The following is a 16,423-nucleotide window of genomic DNA, read 5'->3' on the forward strand; positions in this document are numbered from 1 at the left end:
CCCTCTGGAAGAAGATGCCAGCCCCTTCCCCTGCCTGAGGACAGCCTGTCCAGTCTTAGCCAGCATCCAGATTTTTACCTCTCTGTGATGGCCGAGAGCTCTGAGCATTTCTCCATTAGCAGTTTCTCGAGCTGTAGAAAAAAATAGAAAAGTCTATTTGAGTCAACAAGCATAGGTTGAGGACCAACTACCCACAGGGCCCTCCAGGGTATAAAGATGAATCAAATCACCTGATTTTGGAAGCAGGCACATAAACTGTAACACAGTGCTATATGGATGGCAAGACACCATCATCAGCTTCTTTGGGAGCTCAAAAAAGAAAACCAGGCACTGAGTTATGCTGGGGGACCTGGGACGCTTCAGAGAGGAAGGGACATTTGAGCGGGGCTGCTAGGGATGAATAGGAGTTTACTGCCTGTGAAGTGGAGCAAGGAAAAGGGTAAAGCACTGAGCTGGGGAGTGAATGCCCGAAGAAAGAAAACCAGATGACAAGGCGATTTTCAATGCTCCATTATAGGCTTAGAAAAGAAGCTTCAAGATCATGGACTTCAGAATCAGAAAGAGACTGAATATGACTTAACTTTGGGCAAGTTACTTAGGCTCTCTGAATTTCTGTTTCCTCATCCATACGGTGAGGATATCATACTAGCTAATATTTTTCAGCAACTGTTTTTCATCTTTAACATGTAATAACACATTAGTCCGCACAACATATGTATGAAAAATGTGCTATTATTATACTCATTAGGGTGATGGAACTGGGGCACAGAGAAGGTAAGTAACTTGCCAAGGTCGCACAGCAGAGCTGACACTTGAGCCCAGTCTGGCACAAAAGTGGGTACACGGCACCCCTGAACAGCCTCTCGCAGTGGCTATGCCTGCCTCACACGTAGTGCAGGTTAAATGAGGCGTGTGTGGGCAAGCACCTAGCTCGGTGCCCAGTACGTGCTAGGTTCTCAGTAAAGGTCCTTACTATCTTCCCTGCTTCTCAGAACAGGAGGGAGGCCCTGGAGCAGGAAAGGTTCAAACACTTTGGACACTTCGGACCCATTCTTCCAGAAGGCATCCCCTTCCAAGGGCCCGCCCCTGCCCATGCCAAGACAGCCGACCTGACCCATCTCCTGCGAGGAGCTCCTGCTGACCGCGCTGTACTCGCTGACCATGGAGCGGGCGTGGCAAGTCAGACGCACACTCATGCTGTGGACACGTGCCCAGCGGTCCTGGGCCAGCTTCTGTCCAATCCTGCGCAGCTCGGTGCTGATGACCCAGCCCCTCTTGAGAAGCAGCTGCAGGGGGTCTCCGGGGCCAGGGCCGCCGGCCAGGATGAGGTCACTCTGTGCATCTTCCTCCAGGCTGATGGGCTTTGCCTGCAGGACGCACATGCACTCACACTCGGTCATGAGCTTCAAGTCCTCCATCCAGCGCTGGACCGAGTCCACCTGCATCAGGTGCAGCCTGCAGCCAGGGAACAGTGCCACGGTGGCCATCAACACCCCGCGATCGCCAAAGGTTTCCATTTCAGGCCATCAGATGTTTACTAAACACCTCCTATATGTTCATCAGTGTTTCTTGTGTTCACTTACCATGGTAACCCTCTTATTTTCCACTATCTCCATCTTACAGATAACAAGACGGAGGCACGGAAGTTTTGGAAGCAGATGACCAGACAAGCAACAGGCAATGAATCTGGCACGTTAGCAGACTATATTCACCAGAAGAAGAAGAAAAGAGAAAAAGCCTAAATATCAAGGAGTGCTTCTGTTGTTATGAGCTATGGTACAGCTACACAATTCTTCGAGAGTGAACTACAAAGAGCAGCCCCAGACTCACGCGATCAGAAAGGGGATAGAGAGGATGGAAACACATATGATCATCGTGTTCTAGAGCTAGAAAGCTAAGCAACCTGGCCTAAGAGCTTCTAAGAGGAAAGACGTGAACTAGTCTCTGGCTCACTGACTCATTCACTCCATAAACACTGCAGTGGACAGCTGTCACTTTTGTCCTTCTAGCGTCCTTCCTCCTTCCGTCAAAGGCAGAGGCAAGTTACATTGCTGCCTCTTGGTGTGGCGGCCTGGGCTTCAGCTGTTCCCTCCTCCCAAACACAGGGGCTGCGAGGCTGTGAAGGCACAGTGCCTGGGAACCAGCATGCGGCACCTGTGGTGCTGGGTGGGGAAGAGCTCTGGGGCCCTGGGGGGCCGGGGGGGGCGGGGGGACACACTCATGCCCCCTTCCTTCAGGCCTGGAACGGAAAGGGCCATGGAAAAGCCAAGGAGGGAGAAAAAGGGAATCAGTGCCCCAAACTTCCCCTGGCTTGGGCCCTTTCCAGAAGGCCTGATGAGATTCCAGACTCCCCTTTTTGTCACCCCCTCCGCCCCTGTCTTGCACAGAAGTGTGCTCCATTCTCGTTCTTTAAGATCTTTAAGAACTAGAAAGAAAGTGGGATTTCAGAAGCCGTGTTAATTAAAACCCTAGCTGATTTATTGCTCGGCTGGTAAGAGAAATGGAATGACAAAACTATTGATTTCTCTAGTATCTGCGTTATTAGGGCCTGTGAGCGTCTGTTTGTGGATATGAACTCATTTGGGTGTCTGTCTATATTATCTGTATGCCGGTGTCTGGATGTCTGGCTTGGAGCTTGTGTGTCTCTACCTGCGCAAATAGTCAGATGATTGTGTGTGTTTACAAGCCTTGCATCAGATAAACTCGATGACTAAGAACAGCTGGGGTGGGCCTTGAGCGTGGGCTGCATTTAATGACTCAATTCCAAAGTAAAGTGTGTAGAAAGGGGACAAAGAAAAAGTAACTTTGCAGCAGATAAACCTGACATAACCTCATCCTACTCAAGAGATCTAAATGAACCTCACTGCTCATCAGCCGTGTTGACCGCGTGGTACCTCTGATGAGATGTGATGAAAAGGCCTTTCTTCCCCCAAATACATGGCCTCAGTCTCATCATGGGAAAGGCATCAGGGGCCGGCTCAGGAACACTCTACAGAATACCTAATCAGTACTCCTCAAAACTGTCAGCGTCATCACCAACAAGGTAACACTAAGAACTTGTCATAGGCCAAAGGAGACAGAGGAGACGTGATGACTAATTATAACAGGATCTCCTGGATGGAATCCTGAAACAGAAAAGAACCTTGGGGGGGGCACCTGGGTGGCTCAGTGGTTGAGAGTCTGCCTTTGGCTCAGAGCGTGATCCCGGGGTCCTGGGATCCAGTCCCACGTCGGGCTCCCCGCAGGGAGCCTGCTTCTCCCTCTGCCTATGTCTCAGCTTCTCTGTCTACCTCCCATGAAAAAATAAATAAAATCTTTGAAAAAGGAAAGAATCTTCGTAGAAAACTAGTGAAAGCCACATAAAGTCTGGAGTGGAGACACAGCCCACCGTGTCAGGGCCTTGAGCGTAAGAAAAGCTTCCACAGGCCCAGGCCAACAAGGCTTATACATTCGCACATGGGGGCCAACAGAGCTGGCTCTGCTACTCACGGCCTGTGTGGCCAAAGGGAAGCTGTGGCTGCTTTATTTTTTTTCCTTTTTCTGAAATTTTTATTGAAATATCATAGGTACATAAAGGTGAACAAATTATAATATCAAGGGACAGTTTGGTGGATTTTCAGCATCCAGGGAGTCTCCCTTGTGCCCCCTTCTGGTCACTCCCCAACCAGGATAACCAGCCTCCTGACTTAACAACACACCTTAGTCTTTTCAGTAACTTAACCTCTCTGAGCCTCAATTTCTTTATCTGTCACAAAAAGATAATAATTGAAACTTCCATGCCAGGTAGATGAAAGAACTACATCAAATGGTTGAATGTGAAGGACTTAGGACAGTATGTGGCATAAAGAAATGGTCAAAGAGGCTAGTTCTCCTTGCTGCCCTTCCCCCATGTAACGCTTCAGCACCTCCAGAAATTACTAACCTACTGGCTAGAAGTTTCTGAGCACATTCCACATGTTGAGCACTGTGCCAAGTGCTTTACATGAATTGTTTAATTTATTCTTCAAGACAAGCATCTGAGTTAGTAGTATTGTTATCCCCATTTTACAGATGAGGAAGCTGGGACGAGAGAGGTAAAGTCACCCGGATAAAAAGTAGTAGCACTGGCACTGAAATCTTGGTCTCTCTCACTCCAGAGTCTACTCTTAACCTCTTTGCTTTACTGCTTCCCACTCTGAGAATCCTTCAAAAAGAAAAAAAGACCTAGAGGAGCAGAGAGCAAGATGAGACAACCTTAACACAGGGAGATGGGAAGAACAATTTTTCCCAAGCAAAGACTATTGGGGCTGCATCTGTGCAACAGGAAGAGAAAGGAAGCTGTGAGCCACTGGCTCTGCCTAAAGCTCTGGGGTACAGGGAGGCCAGGATCCTGGGCCCCAGAGATGCAATCGCTGCTTTCAGGCTAAACCCACTCCCGGCTGCCCAGTTGCAGGAGCTGCCTTTCAGGGTGATGGCCGCAGAGACGCAGACAGACAGGGGCGCCTTTGGGGGAAAGCAGAATCTGGTTTTCTTTAAGAATGAGCTTAAAATAACTTCTGTTTCTAGAGATGGTTTAGACAAATACCTCCTCTTTCTCCCCCAAGGAGCAAACAAATGTAAAAAGAATAAACTGAGCAGATTAGTAAACCCATAAATCCCTGCCTCCTCTTAACCTCACTCCATGACCAGGCCTCAGGGCCCATCCAGCAGCAGGCCCAACCACGGCCAACTCTGATAGGGCTGGGAGGACATCAAGAGGTTCTGACCCACCAGCAGGTGGAGGGGAAAATGGGTTGGCTGCTCAAAACCTGTATATACGTCCCACCCAGCCTGATTTTAACCAATATGCTTTGCACCCAAGCTGCTCAAATTACAGCTAAACCGTTGAGGTTATAAGATAGTTGTGTGTGGTATAAAAAAAATAGAGGATTGGATGAAAAACTGTTCTGAAGGCAGAGGAAAAGGGAAAGTAGACAAAACCCACCAGTAATAATAATTAATATTTATTGGACCCCTATAGTACCCCAAGGGTTGTACAATTATCATGCATTATTTTATTCTCACAATATCCTGATTAAGTGCACACTTTCCTTGTCTCCATTTTACGGATGGAAATACAGAGATGCAGATTTATAGGACTTAGCCAGAACTCTCTGCAGGCAACCTACTCCAAAGATTGCCCGAAGATTGTCTATACTGACCACATTATATAGTTTCTCCACCTGTCTCTCTCTTCCACCAACTTTGAGATATAGCTCAAAGGCAGGTATTGACCTACCTCAGCATTGCCAGCACTCAGCCCGACACATATTAAGGATCAATAAATATTTAACTGATCTAGTAAACCAGAAATTGCCTGGTAAACATGGATTATAAGCCTTCCCACAAAAGCTGGAAATATTTTCTGGACTTGTAGGGGTGTTACAAGAGGAGCACTTAGGAACCCCTTGAACTCACCCAGTCCTCTGTTCTGAACTACATTTCAGGAGATGTGGCTTCTATCGTTGGCCAGTGTGTCAGATGTAGTGTAGATGGGTTCCCTGCAATGTGGTACAAGTGTAAGAGTTGGGTAAGTAAGTACCTTCTACAAAAGACATCATCATAAAGACTTCTATGTTAAATAGAAGGTGTCAGGAGAACCAGAAAAATCTTTTGTTCAAGTCATTTTATAAACATTTCTATGTTCCACAAAGCAGTGCTCTGGTTCCATAAAGCTGGGGCCCTTAGCAACTACTATCCCAATTCCCAGAACTTTCAGGCAAATGGTAAGGCGGGGATATAGATACTCAAGCCCTGGGGGACGTGGCTAAAGGGAGACCTTAGTTCCTATGGGAAAAGCTCATCCCCATAGGAAACCAGTAGCAAACACAAAAGATCCTCACCCAGTTCGATAAGGCTTAAAACATTAAGCAGTGCCTCTCAGACAACCCCTGCTTGACCCGATTCATTGAAGCGCTACTGATGTTGAGCATGTGCCAGGCTTTGTGCTGGTGATCCCTCCCCTCGGACACTCGCACCATCTAAGAGGAGAAACAGACACCAATAAATAGAACCCAACCTCATTCTCATCCCAACACCATGTGCCACACATCTCAAGCATTTCCAGGAGTCCCCAGAGTTCACCTTATACACAGTTGACCCTTGAACAACCCAGGTGTGGACTACACGGGTCCACTTATCTGTGGATTTTTTACAGTGCAGTACTATCCGCGTATTTGATCTTCCTTAGGATTTTCTTAGTAACATTTTTTCTCTATTTACTTTATTATAAGAACACAGTGTATGATATATAAAACATACAAATTATGTGTCAGTCAACTTTATGATATCAGTAAAACTTCCAGTCAATAGTAAGCTATTAGTTAAGTTTCAGAAGAGTTAAAGCTTACATGTGAATTTTCAACTGGGTGGGGAGTGGGTGCCCCTAACCCCTGTGTTGTTCAAAGGTCAACTGTAGATTCTCCCCACAATCTGTCATCTTTTCTCCCTTTAGCACCCTTACCCCGGGTAGCACCCTAGCTGTCAGGTCCTGCCAGGCCCACCTGCCTGGCCTGGCTACCTTTCCTTCCAGGGGTGGTCATGCTGTCTGGCTCCCCTAAATATCTCAAGCTGGTCACAGTCACCACTTCTTCTCTTACTGTTCTGTCTTCTAGGTACCATCTTGCTACCATCAGAGTCAGGCCTGCCACTGGGTCTTCTAGGCATCACATGGCTTCCGTGCGGTATCACTATTCCCATCAGACCATTAACTCTGGAGCTGGATTGCCTGTATTAAATCTCAGATCTGCCACTTGCTACCTGCTTAACTTTGGGCAAGTTACTTTATCTCTCTGTGCGTCAGTTGCCTCATTGGTAGAAAGGAAATGATAATAGTACCCAGCCCCTAGGCTTTTTGTGATTATTAAGTGAAGTGAATATATACATACACATACACATGCATTTATGCAAATGTGTGTATATATTTGCTTAGAATAATGCCCGACAGGAAGTATTATACATGTTAGTTGTTATTAGAGAAGTTTCAACTAAAGCAGTTGTCTCAACAGAATTTAATTACTTCAAAGTAGAGAAAGAAGGAAAATTCTGGGAAGATGGCAGTGGTGACAGCAGTTTTTAAATCTCTCTAAATTCCCACATGAAAATTTGACAGAATGACAAAGTAACAGAACTCAAACCCTATGGATAAAATTTACAACAAAACTAGATGGTAAAATATCCCCATAAACCTCAAAATACAAGCAGGTGGGGATCAAACACTCACAGCTACGAGACCTGCATAGCATCATCTGTACAAGAGAAAGGAGGAAGCAGGGAGGTGGTGTCTGATGAATATGAGAGAGAGGAGAACCCCCAGTGGTCACTGGGTATTTGTTAAGAAGCACAGAATGACAATCTGAGAATAGTAGCTGAAACCTCTGTTGGGGATTTGCCTCTCTAATATCAGGTGGTTGCCTGATACCTGATAGTTACCTACCAAGAACTCTCAAAACTGGCCCAACAGGAATCTCTTCTATAATAAAGTGTCACATGGAGAAGAAACTTCTGAGAGCAAAACCAGAATTGAGCAGGACAGGGATCTCAGAGACAAGGGTGAGAGGTCTGTAAGGGTTGGAAGCAGAGTTAGGAAATCTCAGAAAGCAGATCACCCTCCTCTGAACCTTACACAAAAACAAAAGAAGATGGAGCTATATGAATTTAGAACAGCTTTCCTGAACCCCACTCCCCTCTAAAAGTTCATGAAAACTAATTTCACATAAAACTAAGCAACACAGGGGCAGACCTGGTGGCTCAGTGGTTTAGCACCGCCTTCAGCCCAGGGTGTGGAGACCCACCCACCCTCCAGGATCCTGGAGACCTGGGATGGAGTCCCACATCGGGCTCCCTGCATGGAGCCTGCTTCTGCCTCTGCCTGTGTCTCTGCCTCTCTCTCTCTCTCTCTCTCTCTGTGTCTCTTGTGAGTAAATAAATAAAATCTTTAAAAAAAAAACTAAGCAACACAAAAATTATTGAAGTCTCATCCCGTGCATATTTTAAAAAGAGAATAAATAACAAAATAATATCCCTACGATGTGAAAAGATCAGAAAAATGTACTCACAAAAAAGAAGGAAACTATAATGTACTATTTAAAAATGAACTTAAAATTTTTAAAAATGACATAAGATGTGAAAGAGAAGCATAAAATCTCAGAAAAGAAATAAGCAAGAAAAGAATTAGAAATGAAAAGGAAATTTCATTTTAGAAACAAGATTAAAGAAGAAAACATGGGATAATGCTTTAAGAAAATCAATTGCAAAAAAGAAAAATGTTTTAAAAAATGAAGAAAGAGATAAAACAGGTTTGCAAGAAAGTGACAAATATTAAATATAGGCAAAGAAGATCAAGCATACATACAGTAAGAGTTCCTGAGGACACCTGGGTGGCTTAGTCATGTGACTAAGTTGGGCATGTGACTCTTGATTTCAGCTCAGGTCTTGATCTCAGGGTCATGAGTTCAAGCCCCTATTTTTGAGAAAGGAACTCAAAACACAGCAACAAAAAGCATGTGAAAAGCTTATAGCTGTGAAAAGCTGGGAAAATGTTCCCAGAAAACAAAAATACTGTTTAAACTACATATTGAAAAGAGCATGCTGTGTACATGAAAACAAACACAGAAGACATATTCTAGTAAGATTATTGAACTTTTAAAAATAACTAAAGGATTTTTGTGCATCTAGGAAAAAATGTGTGTTACTTGTAAGGGACAGAAAATTGTGCTATCATCAGATATTTTGTGTGTGTGAGAGCAATGCTTTATATTAGAAAAAAGTAGAGTGACATACTTAAAATATTTAGAGAAATAAAGTGTGAGCCAAAGACTTTATATTCAGCCAAATGACTTTCAAGTATGAGGTGAGAAGGAAGCGACACCAGTGCCGTGATGTTGGAGGACAATCACTCTAGATGGTCCTTGATTCTGGATCAAGGGGTATGGGTACTGAGCAATCCAGGTAGTGCAAAGGCCCTCCTTAGGAGTATGCCTGGCTTGTTTGAGAAAGGGTAGGGCCATACATGTGTCTGGGGCAAGGGAAAGATTAGTAGGATTATTAGTAGGATGTGAGCTCAGAAGAGAGACCCAGGCTAGATCACACAGGGCCTTGGAAGCCACTCTGAGCGCACCAGGCTTTCCCTGGAGGGAGATTCCTCTGGAGCATGAGCATCGAAGGAATCTTGTCACCAGATGTCAGCGGGTCCACCTAGCCCCCACGCCTCTCTACAACCCAAACCGGAAGGTTCTCTCACTTGAGCCTTGTAAAAACAACGCATAATCCATTTAGAGTGACTTAACCTCACCATGCAGTGAATTGTAAACTGTTTACCAAACAGTTAATTTAAGAACAATTATTTATGCAATAAGCTATAAATAATTTACAGTGTGGTTAGGGTATCAGCTTCCAACCCCTCCTCACAAAGGAGCCGGTGAGGCCTCAGCCACTTGGAGCTGCTGGAGGAAATGTTGCTTCTCTGATCTTGTTCAAATCTGCCAATGTTTTCATTGCCCTGCTTCTGATCCACCCTGAATCCCATGCTGAGCCGCATCGGACAGGCCTTGCTGTGCACTGGGGCCTGGCAACGCTTGATCCCTAAGGGCTCCACGTTCACACAGTCGGTGCAGAGCCTTCCTGGCATATGGTGCTGGGCAGCTCAAAGAAGTCCTGTTCTTAACCTGCATCGGCCCCTCGTGGGCAACGCCGGACCAGGGTGGAGGCTTCCTCTCCCACAGTGGACTCTGCAAAATGCCTCTCGCATCCACCTATTACGCCGGGGTTGGTCTCTTCCCGTGTGACCTCTGTGTCCTCTGCCGTCTCTGGTGCGGACCCTCTGCTCCAAGCTGTAGCCCTGGGAAGACTTTTCTGCTTGTTTTCTGGAAACCCTCACTTTCATTATTCACCCTACCCACTTTGATAGATGTGTTCCCTAGCATTTTCTGAAATGAAACAGTCCAGTATCACACGGTAAGAGAGAGTTAATCCTACACTTTAGATATTTCCAGGAGTATGGGGTAGGGGAAATGGAGCTCCCCCAATATACCCCGAAGCTAATAACTAGGAATAATTTGTGAAGGGGGCACGGATAGGGCCACTCTAGTCACTTTGCCCCATTTGTTTCTCCAGGTTGTGGCCTTCCATCAACCAAAGGTGGGTTTAAAGGCAGAGAAGAGATCTGACCACTTGAAAAAAAAATCAATTTTTAAAAAATCTTGCATGATTCCAAGCACTCTATAAAGAAAAGTTGGAGTATCCTGCACGAGGCAAGCACATACCAAGTGCTTGCACATACGATCTCTGTCTTGGGTTCACAGAAACCCTATTTAGTAGCCCCATTTTACAGAGGAGGAAAAACCAAGGCTCAGGTTGGTCAAAGGCAGAGCCTGGACAGAGTCCCTCCAGGTCTACTAACTCCAAAGCCCGGGTCCTCACCACCTCCCAGTCCGTCCAGGACCCCAGTGGAGGGTGTTGTTTTTTTCTGTTTCAGAAAGCCAAGGAACAGGAGTTTGGCTCCAGGTAACAGTTTCCAATCCAATAAGCCAATATGTTCATTTGACAGCTGCCCACTCTCTGATGACTCAGAGCCCATCTTGTTAACTCTGTCAAACTCAGGCATTTTAGACGTGCCCCAGGGAGAAGGGGTGCTAATTAACATTCCCTGGCCTTTCATTAACTAAGGGAATGACTCATTTTTAACCTCTTAAAAGGCTCCATGTGTGTCTAGGCGTTGCCAGTACGTAGGAGAGCCGAGATGATGGCCCTGACAGCAAAAACACCTGATGACACACCATCCCCCGGGGCCCCTTCCCACCTCCGCCTCCTAATAGCTGTGTGCCTCGCGCACGACGCTTGCCTCCGCACAGTCACGATTTCCCTGACCTGCCTTCCCCCTCATTCCCAACCTCTGTCCCAGCCACGTGGAGTTCTTTCAGGCCCTCTGCTGTGACTTCCAGCCCCCTGGCCACACGCTGGCCCCTCTCTCCCCATCTCCTCTTCACCTGGCTCATGCCTATACAGCCTTGAAACCTTGCCTAAATGTCTCTGCTGAAGCAGGTTGCTTGGACTCCGAGGGCAGCTTATGTCCCAGGTGTCCCATGTGTCCATAGCACCCTGTCTTCCCCCCATCGTGATTACTATCTGGATTACTATCTGCTTCGTCCACCAGACTCTAAGGGCAGGGCTCGTGTGTGTCACCCCCTGGCCCTGGCCCTGGCACGTTGAGGATGCTCTGTGCATACTTATGGAACTGAACTAGGTGTCGAAGGGGAATAACAATAATCAGTACCATGGTGCGGCCCCACTGGCTCGTTGTGAGGGGCAGGATAAAACCCGGAGTCATTCCTGCCCACCTTTACGGAGGCTGGGCTTCATGCCAACTCTCACGTGGATGGCTTCATGGGCAGGCATCATCTTCTTTGCTTCCCATAAGGACCCTAACGAGGAGGGCATCCTTATCATCTTTTTTTTACAGTTCAAGAAACTGCAGCTTGGAGAGGGAAAGTGAACTATCCGATGTCACCCGGCCAGTGAAGGGCAGAGTCTGCCCTGAATCTGGCCCATCACACCCCAGGCCTCATGTGCTCAAGAGCTCCTCTAGGCTTTAGGAAAGGCCATGCCCTGTCCAAATGGCATGTTAAGTAAGCACCGTCAGGTAAAAATTACAGATGCATTTGCACACACACAGGTTCAGCATTAGCCTGCCCTCGACCTTCGTGGCTCTCCCCCAGGACCTGATATGTAGACAGAAAAGGGTTTAGCTTCGTCTTTCCCATTCTGTTCTCCTTCCTTTGAGTAGTCTTTTCAGGTGGCAAAGTGAAATGTTTCAAAGAACTCACAGACTGAATGTGTCAGTTGCCATCCTGGTACCTTCACATAGTTCTGGAAAATGCAGTTGACAGCAGACAAATCGCCACTAGAGGGTTTTCCAAAGCAGGTTTACACTATGGGCAAGACTCCCTAGACTCGAGAGCTTCCAGCCCCCGCCACTAGGACCCCCTTTCCTCCACCACCCCCTCGCTCCACCCACAAGCCTCAGGCTTAGACTAAGGTTCTCTCTCCCCAGTTATGAACAGACCCTGAGGACCAGAGATCCCTCACCTTGGGGCTGCAGGTACAGAGCTGCCTCCCAAAGGGACCCCTAGAGGCAGAGAAAAGTTGCCTGTTCCACCAAGTCCCACACCAGGGTGTGCTGGAGCCAGGCCTGGAGCCCTGAGGTCCCGGGGTTTTCGTGTCTAGGAGCTGAGGACAAAACTCACCAGGAGAAAACTTCAGCATTCACAGAGCTCAGCTAAGACCCCGAACAGGCAAGAGAGCACCAGGAACCCAGTCCAGGGGGAATTACAACAGCAGCTGACGTGCAACGAGCCAGGCAGTGTTGTAAGCCCTCTCTGCGTATTATCTCTCTGTGTATTATCCACCCCCACCCCCAAATCTGAAAGAGAAAACTAGTATTGCCCCTATTTATAGACGAGGGGACTTCAGTCAGAAGAGGTCCCATGCTGAGTAAGTGGTAGAGGCATTACTCAGACCCAGTCTGAGTCTCTGCTCTTATCAACTAAACCCCACACTGCCATCACGAAGCCATCCAGAAGCTGTAAGCAGGATCACCGAGGACCACAGGAGACAGAGGACTTGACTTGGCCTGGGAATATGTACACAAAGGAAATGACATTTGCCCTCGTTCTTAGAGAAGAAGAGTTGGCCCAGATGACAAGGGCAAAAAGACCTCCACACAAACGTGCAAAGGCCTAGTGGCATAAAAACAGAAATAAGCCAAGGAGTTTCACTGGACTCAGGCATCAGGGGCCTCTGGTGGAGTGGCCGGAAAGGGTCTAAGGGGAGAGACAGAGGCCAGGTGATCAAAGTCCCTAACTTGATTACACAGTTAGATTTAATCTTTTGTTTAAAGATTTTATTTACTTATTCATGAGAGACACACAGAGAGAGAGGCAGAGACACAGGCAGAGGGAGACGCGGGCTCCCTGCGGGGAGCCTGATGTGGGACTCGACCCCCGGGACCCCGAGATCACGACCTGAGCCAAAGGCAGATGCTCAACCAGTGAGTCACCGAGGTGCCCCCAATTTGAATTTAATCTTAAAGGCAATCGGGGGCTACTGAAAACATTTTAGAGCAGGGCAGTGACATCATTGTGCAGAGAGTTAGTTAGAAACTGGAGCAGAGCAAGGTTAACTACCAGGTAGAGGTTGACCCACCGGGAGATGGTGGGTATAAAGCAGAGAGGGCATGGAAGCCTGAACTTGTCAGTGACACCAGAGAGGGAGTGGCTGGTCTGGGAGGGAGATGACAGGGTGCAAGGGGGAAGGAGGGAAAGGAGCAAGGCCCGCTCCTGGGCGTCTGGTCTGGGTGACCGGCGCTGCCCCGGCTGAGACAGCAAACCCACCCAGGCGAGAGCTGGTTCTCATTTTGCTGGGTTCTAGGGTGAGGTAGGATGACAAGTGGGGTATGCAAGGCCACAGTGGATGTGGGGGCCAGGACCTACAGAGAGGTCCATCAAAGACTCCCCAAGCTTTCCCAGGGAGACTAGAACTGGTGAACCCAGCACGGCCCCGCCACAAGTCGGTCCACTCCCAGCCCCGGCCACCCTGCCGCCACATAATGAGCTGCTCTTCTCAATTTTGGAGTCTAGGGACTGCAGCTCATTAAGGTTTGGACCGTGTTAGTGCTGAGCATCCCATAATTGCATAGCTCGCCTGACTCTCTGTCATTAGCTCTCGGCTCCCTGGGCTCCACCTCTCCTATTGGATTTGCTGATTGACCCCAACATAGAAAGTCTGGCTAAACAGGGCAGCTCTCGCTGTGCAGTGGGGACTGCCTGCCGTCCCTGAGCCTCGCAACTCCCAGTGGTTCAACCATCCTCGGCCATAAAGTTCGGGCTGCCATTTCCCTATGCGTGAAATCTTTCCTTTGCAAGTCCAAAACGACTGATCTGATTACTCACACAGAGAGAGGGAATTGAAAATTGAGGTCAAAGCGGATGGACTGGCAATGAGTCACATTCCCTGCATGGTGGAAAACCACCACAGTCAGGACTCGGTAGGGTCTCTGGCCAAGGAGCCTGAGGGGCCAGGGGCCAGGACTGGGGTTGGACTTTCTAGGTCTCCATCGTGAACTGGAATGTGAGCCTGATGCTGTCAAGACTGTCCCCAGACTGGCCGGGGGAGCAGGGAGGGCATCACAGACACTGAATGGGGCTCCCAGGAGCCCACCCGGTTCTCACCAGAGCCCCCGAGAGAAGTGGATGCCTGTTCCCTGAGTAACCTCCTTGCTCTCTGATGGCAGCTTTCCTGGACATCTGGAAGAAGGTGACCAAGGCCTAAAATCTGGGTTTTCTGCAGTCTGGCAGATTCCAAACACAAAGCCAGATGTAACCACAATCATCTCGACATACCAGGGTACTGGGAGGATGATTTTTTTTTTCTAAGCTGGAATTATCCAGGGTGGAGTTGGAGTAGGGGAAGGGAACAGCATAGTCTCATGCCGAGAAACTGCAGTAGGAAACAACGGGCCCTGAAACATTTCTAAAGTCAGGGGGAGTTAACTACCCACACAGCAAGCAGGAAGGCTTATCAACAATAGAGCATTTTCCATGCAGCCCCTGACAGCACTTTGATGCTTGGAGAAGATCACCCTCCCCATTTTATGGACGTAGAAAGCGGCTCAGAATCATTGTATGACTTGTCTAAGACTCACGGCCTATAGTGATCATAAAGCTAACATGGATCAAGTATTTATGACATTCTGGGCACTGTGCTAAGGGCTTGATTCGATCTTAACTGCTCGCTTAACTTTCTAAGTAATTCCATGAGGTCCACATAACTGAGGTTTGGTAGGTTAAGTGACTCAGCCAAGGTTACACGGTGGACAAGTAGAAATAAGAATCCAGGCAATCTTAGACCAGAGCCTTGCTCTTAACGCCGATGCTATCCATGCTCTTTGATGTCTGATGTCCAGCAACTGGACTGATGTTCAAACCCCGAAATGCAAGCCACGGCCCTCTCTGCTACGGTAGGCTGCCATTCTGCGATATATCGATAACTTCTTAATACTCATGATCATTTAAAGACTGTGGCGTGTCTAGTCGCTTTTCAAACCCTTGCCCCATTTCTTTCTGGGGGAGAATTAGATGTACGTTGTTTAAATTCAGGACAGAACTGCTGGCCTACTGGGCGCATCACTACGTGTCTCTGACAAGGTTGCACCAGAAGTACCACCAGAGCAGGGAAGCCAGGGAGACCGTGCAAACGGAGTGAGGAGTGACCTCCAGCTGCAAAGGGGTCCCCTCCTACTTCTCCCTGCCCTGCCCCTGCTTCTTGCTCTTAGGTTGCCCCTTCATTCATCAGAGCTCATCACCGGGGAAGGGTAACTGTGCCTGACCCTTCGGAAGCCAAAGGGAACCACTTTTCCCAGCTCAGCAGATCCACGCCCTGGCGTACCAGCTGCTGGTACCAGTTCCTCATCCCCAGCTAATCCTACTGGCCTGGCATCCAGTGCTCCCCAAGACTCTGGGGGTCAACGGTTTGCAGAAATCTATGCCTACACTCTTGTTGGCTCATTTTAATCTCTTTTCACTGAAGAATGGAACTTTATTCCTTCCAAGTCCAGAATTCGGATTTCTCTGCCTTACCCTATTCTACCCACTATGTGGAGAGTTTTCTGCAAAAAAAAAGAGAGTACTTTACGATGCCAAGAGCACTTGATAATGGCCTCCGAACCTCCCTGAGCACCCTGATGTGCCAGGCACTAGGCTAGGTGCTGGGATTACAGAGGAAGAGATGGTGGGAGGAAGACCTCCAAGAGCACAGGGCCTCCACGGTAGCATACTCCCTCCACCCAGGACGACGCCTGGCACATCACAGGCATTGACAAGTAGTTTGCACGAGTAAATGAATTAATGGAAGTAAGCAATTGTGGCTCACTGGGCTACATATGGCACTTTGAGGCAAGCAGAGGAGACGGATGCTTGGTCCAAGCTATGGTTTCTGAGAAAGCTCCCCAGGCCGACGCTGGAAGGGTGCCTTCAAGTTCCTCAGGAGAGGAAGCAGAGTTGGAAGATGTGGGGTTTCTGATGAAAGAAACAGCATGTACAGGGAGTGGAGGCATGGAACCACATGCTGGGAAAACAGCAAGTTTTGAGTGCAATTGGAAGAGTGGAAAACAAGGACTTTAAATTATAAAGCACACTGGAGTGCTGGGCTGCATGGATTTATCTGCATTGCATCCCATCAAAGCAGGGCACCTTATTCCCCTATAGGACATGTCTCTTGGATATACCAAGGGGCTTCCATAAAATCTGAACAGGGCACACTCTCAGACGCTTGAAGGGGCTCCCAAGCTAGTATGTCCTGCAGTTTCCATCCCAGCTTCAAGGGCAACACTAGACCTCTTTGTGCATTTTGT

General features: G+C 47.9%; 1 protein-coding gene across 4 annotated transcripts in view; it reads right to left on the bottom strand.

Moving 5' to 3' along the window:
- Positions 1-16,423, bottom strand: part of INSC (INSC spindle orientation adaptor protein) — a 118,941-nt gene that overhangs the window by 64,685 nt on the left and 37,833 nt on the right. For all 4 annotated transcript variants that reach the window (XR_012015533.1, XR_012015532.1, XM_072793965.1 and 1 more), the window contains exons 3-4: positions 1,110-1,455; positions 79-131 (exon numbers count right to left, since the gene is read on the bottom strand). Coding sequence is in view for 2 of the 4 variants with exons in the window: in XM_072793965.1 (XP_072650066.1) it covers positions 79-131; positions 1,110-1,455 (399 nt within the window). In the remaining 2 variants the exon portion in view is untranslated. The remainder of the gene's footprint in view (positions 1-78; positions 132-1,109; positions 1,456-16,423) is intronic.

The sequence above is a fragment of the Canis lupus genome, chromosome 23 (genome assembly GCF_048164855.1).
Source record: "Canis lupus baileyi chromosome 23, mCanLup2.hap1, whole genome shotgun sequence".
In the NCBI taxonomy this organism is placed as follows: Eukaryota; Metazoa; Chordata; class Mammalia; order Carnivora; family Canidae; genus Canis; species Canis lupus.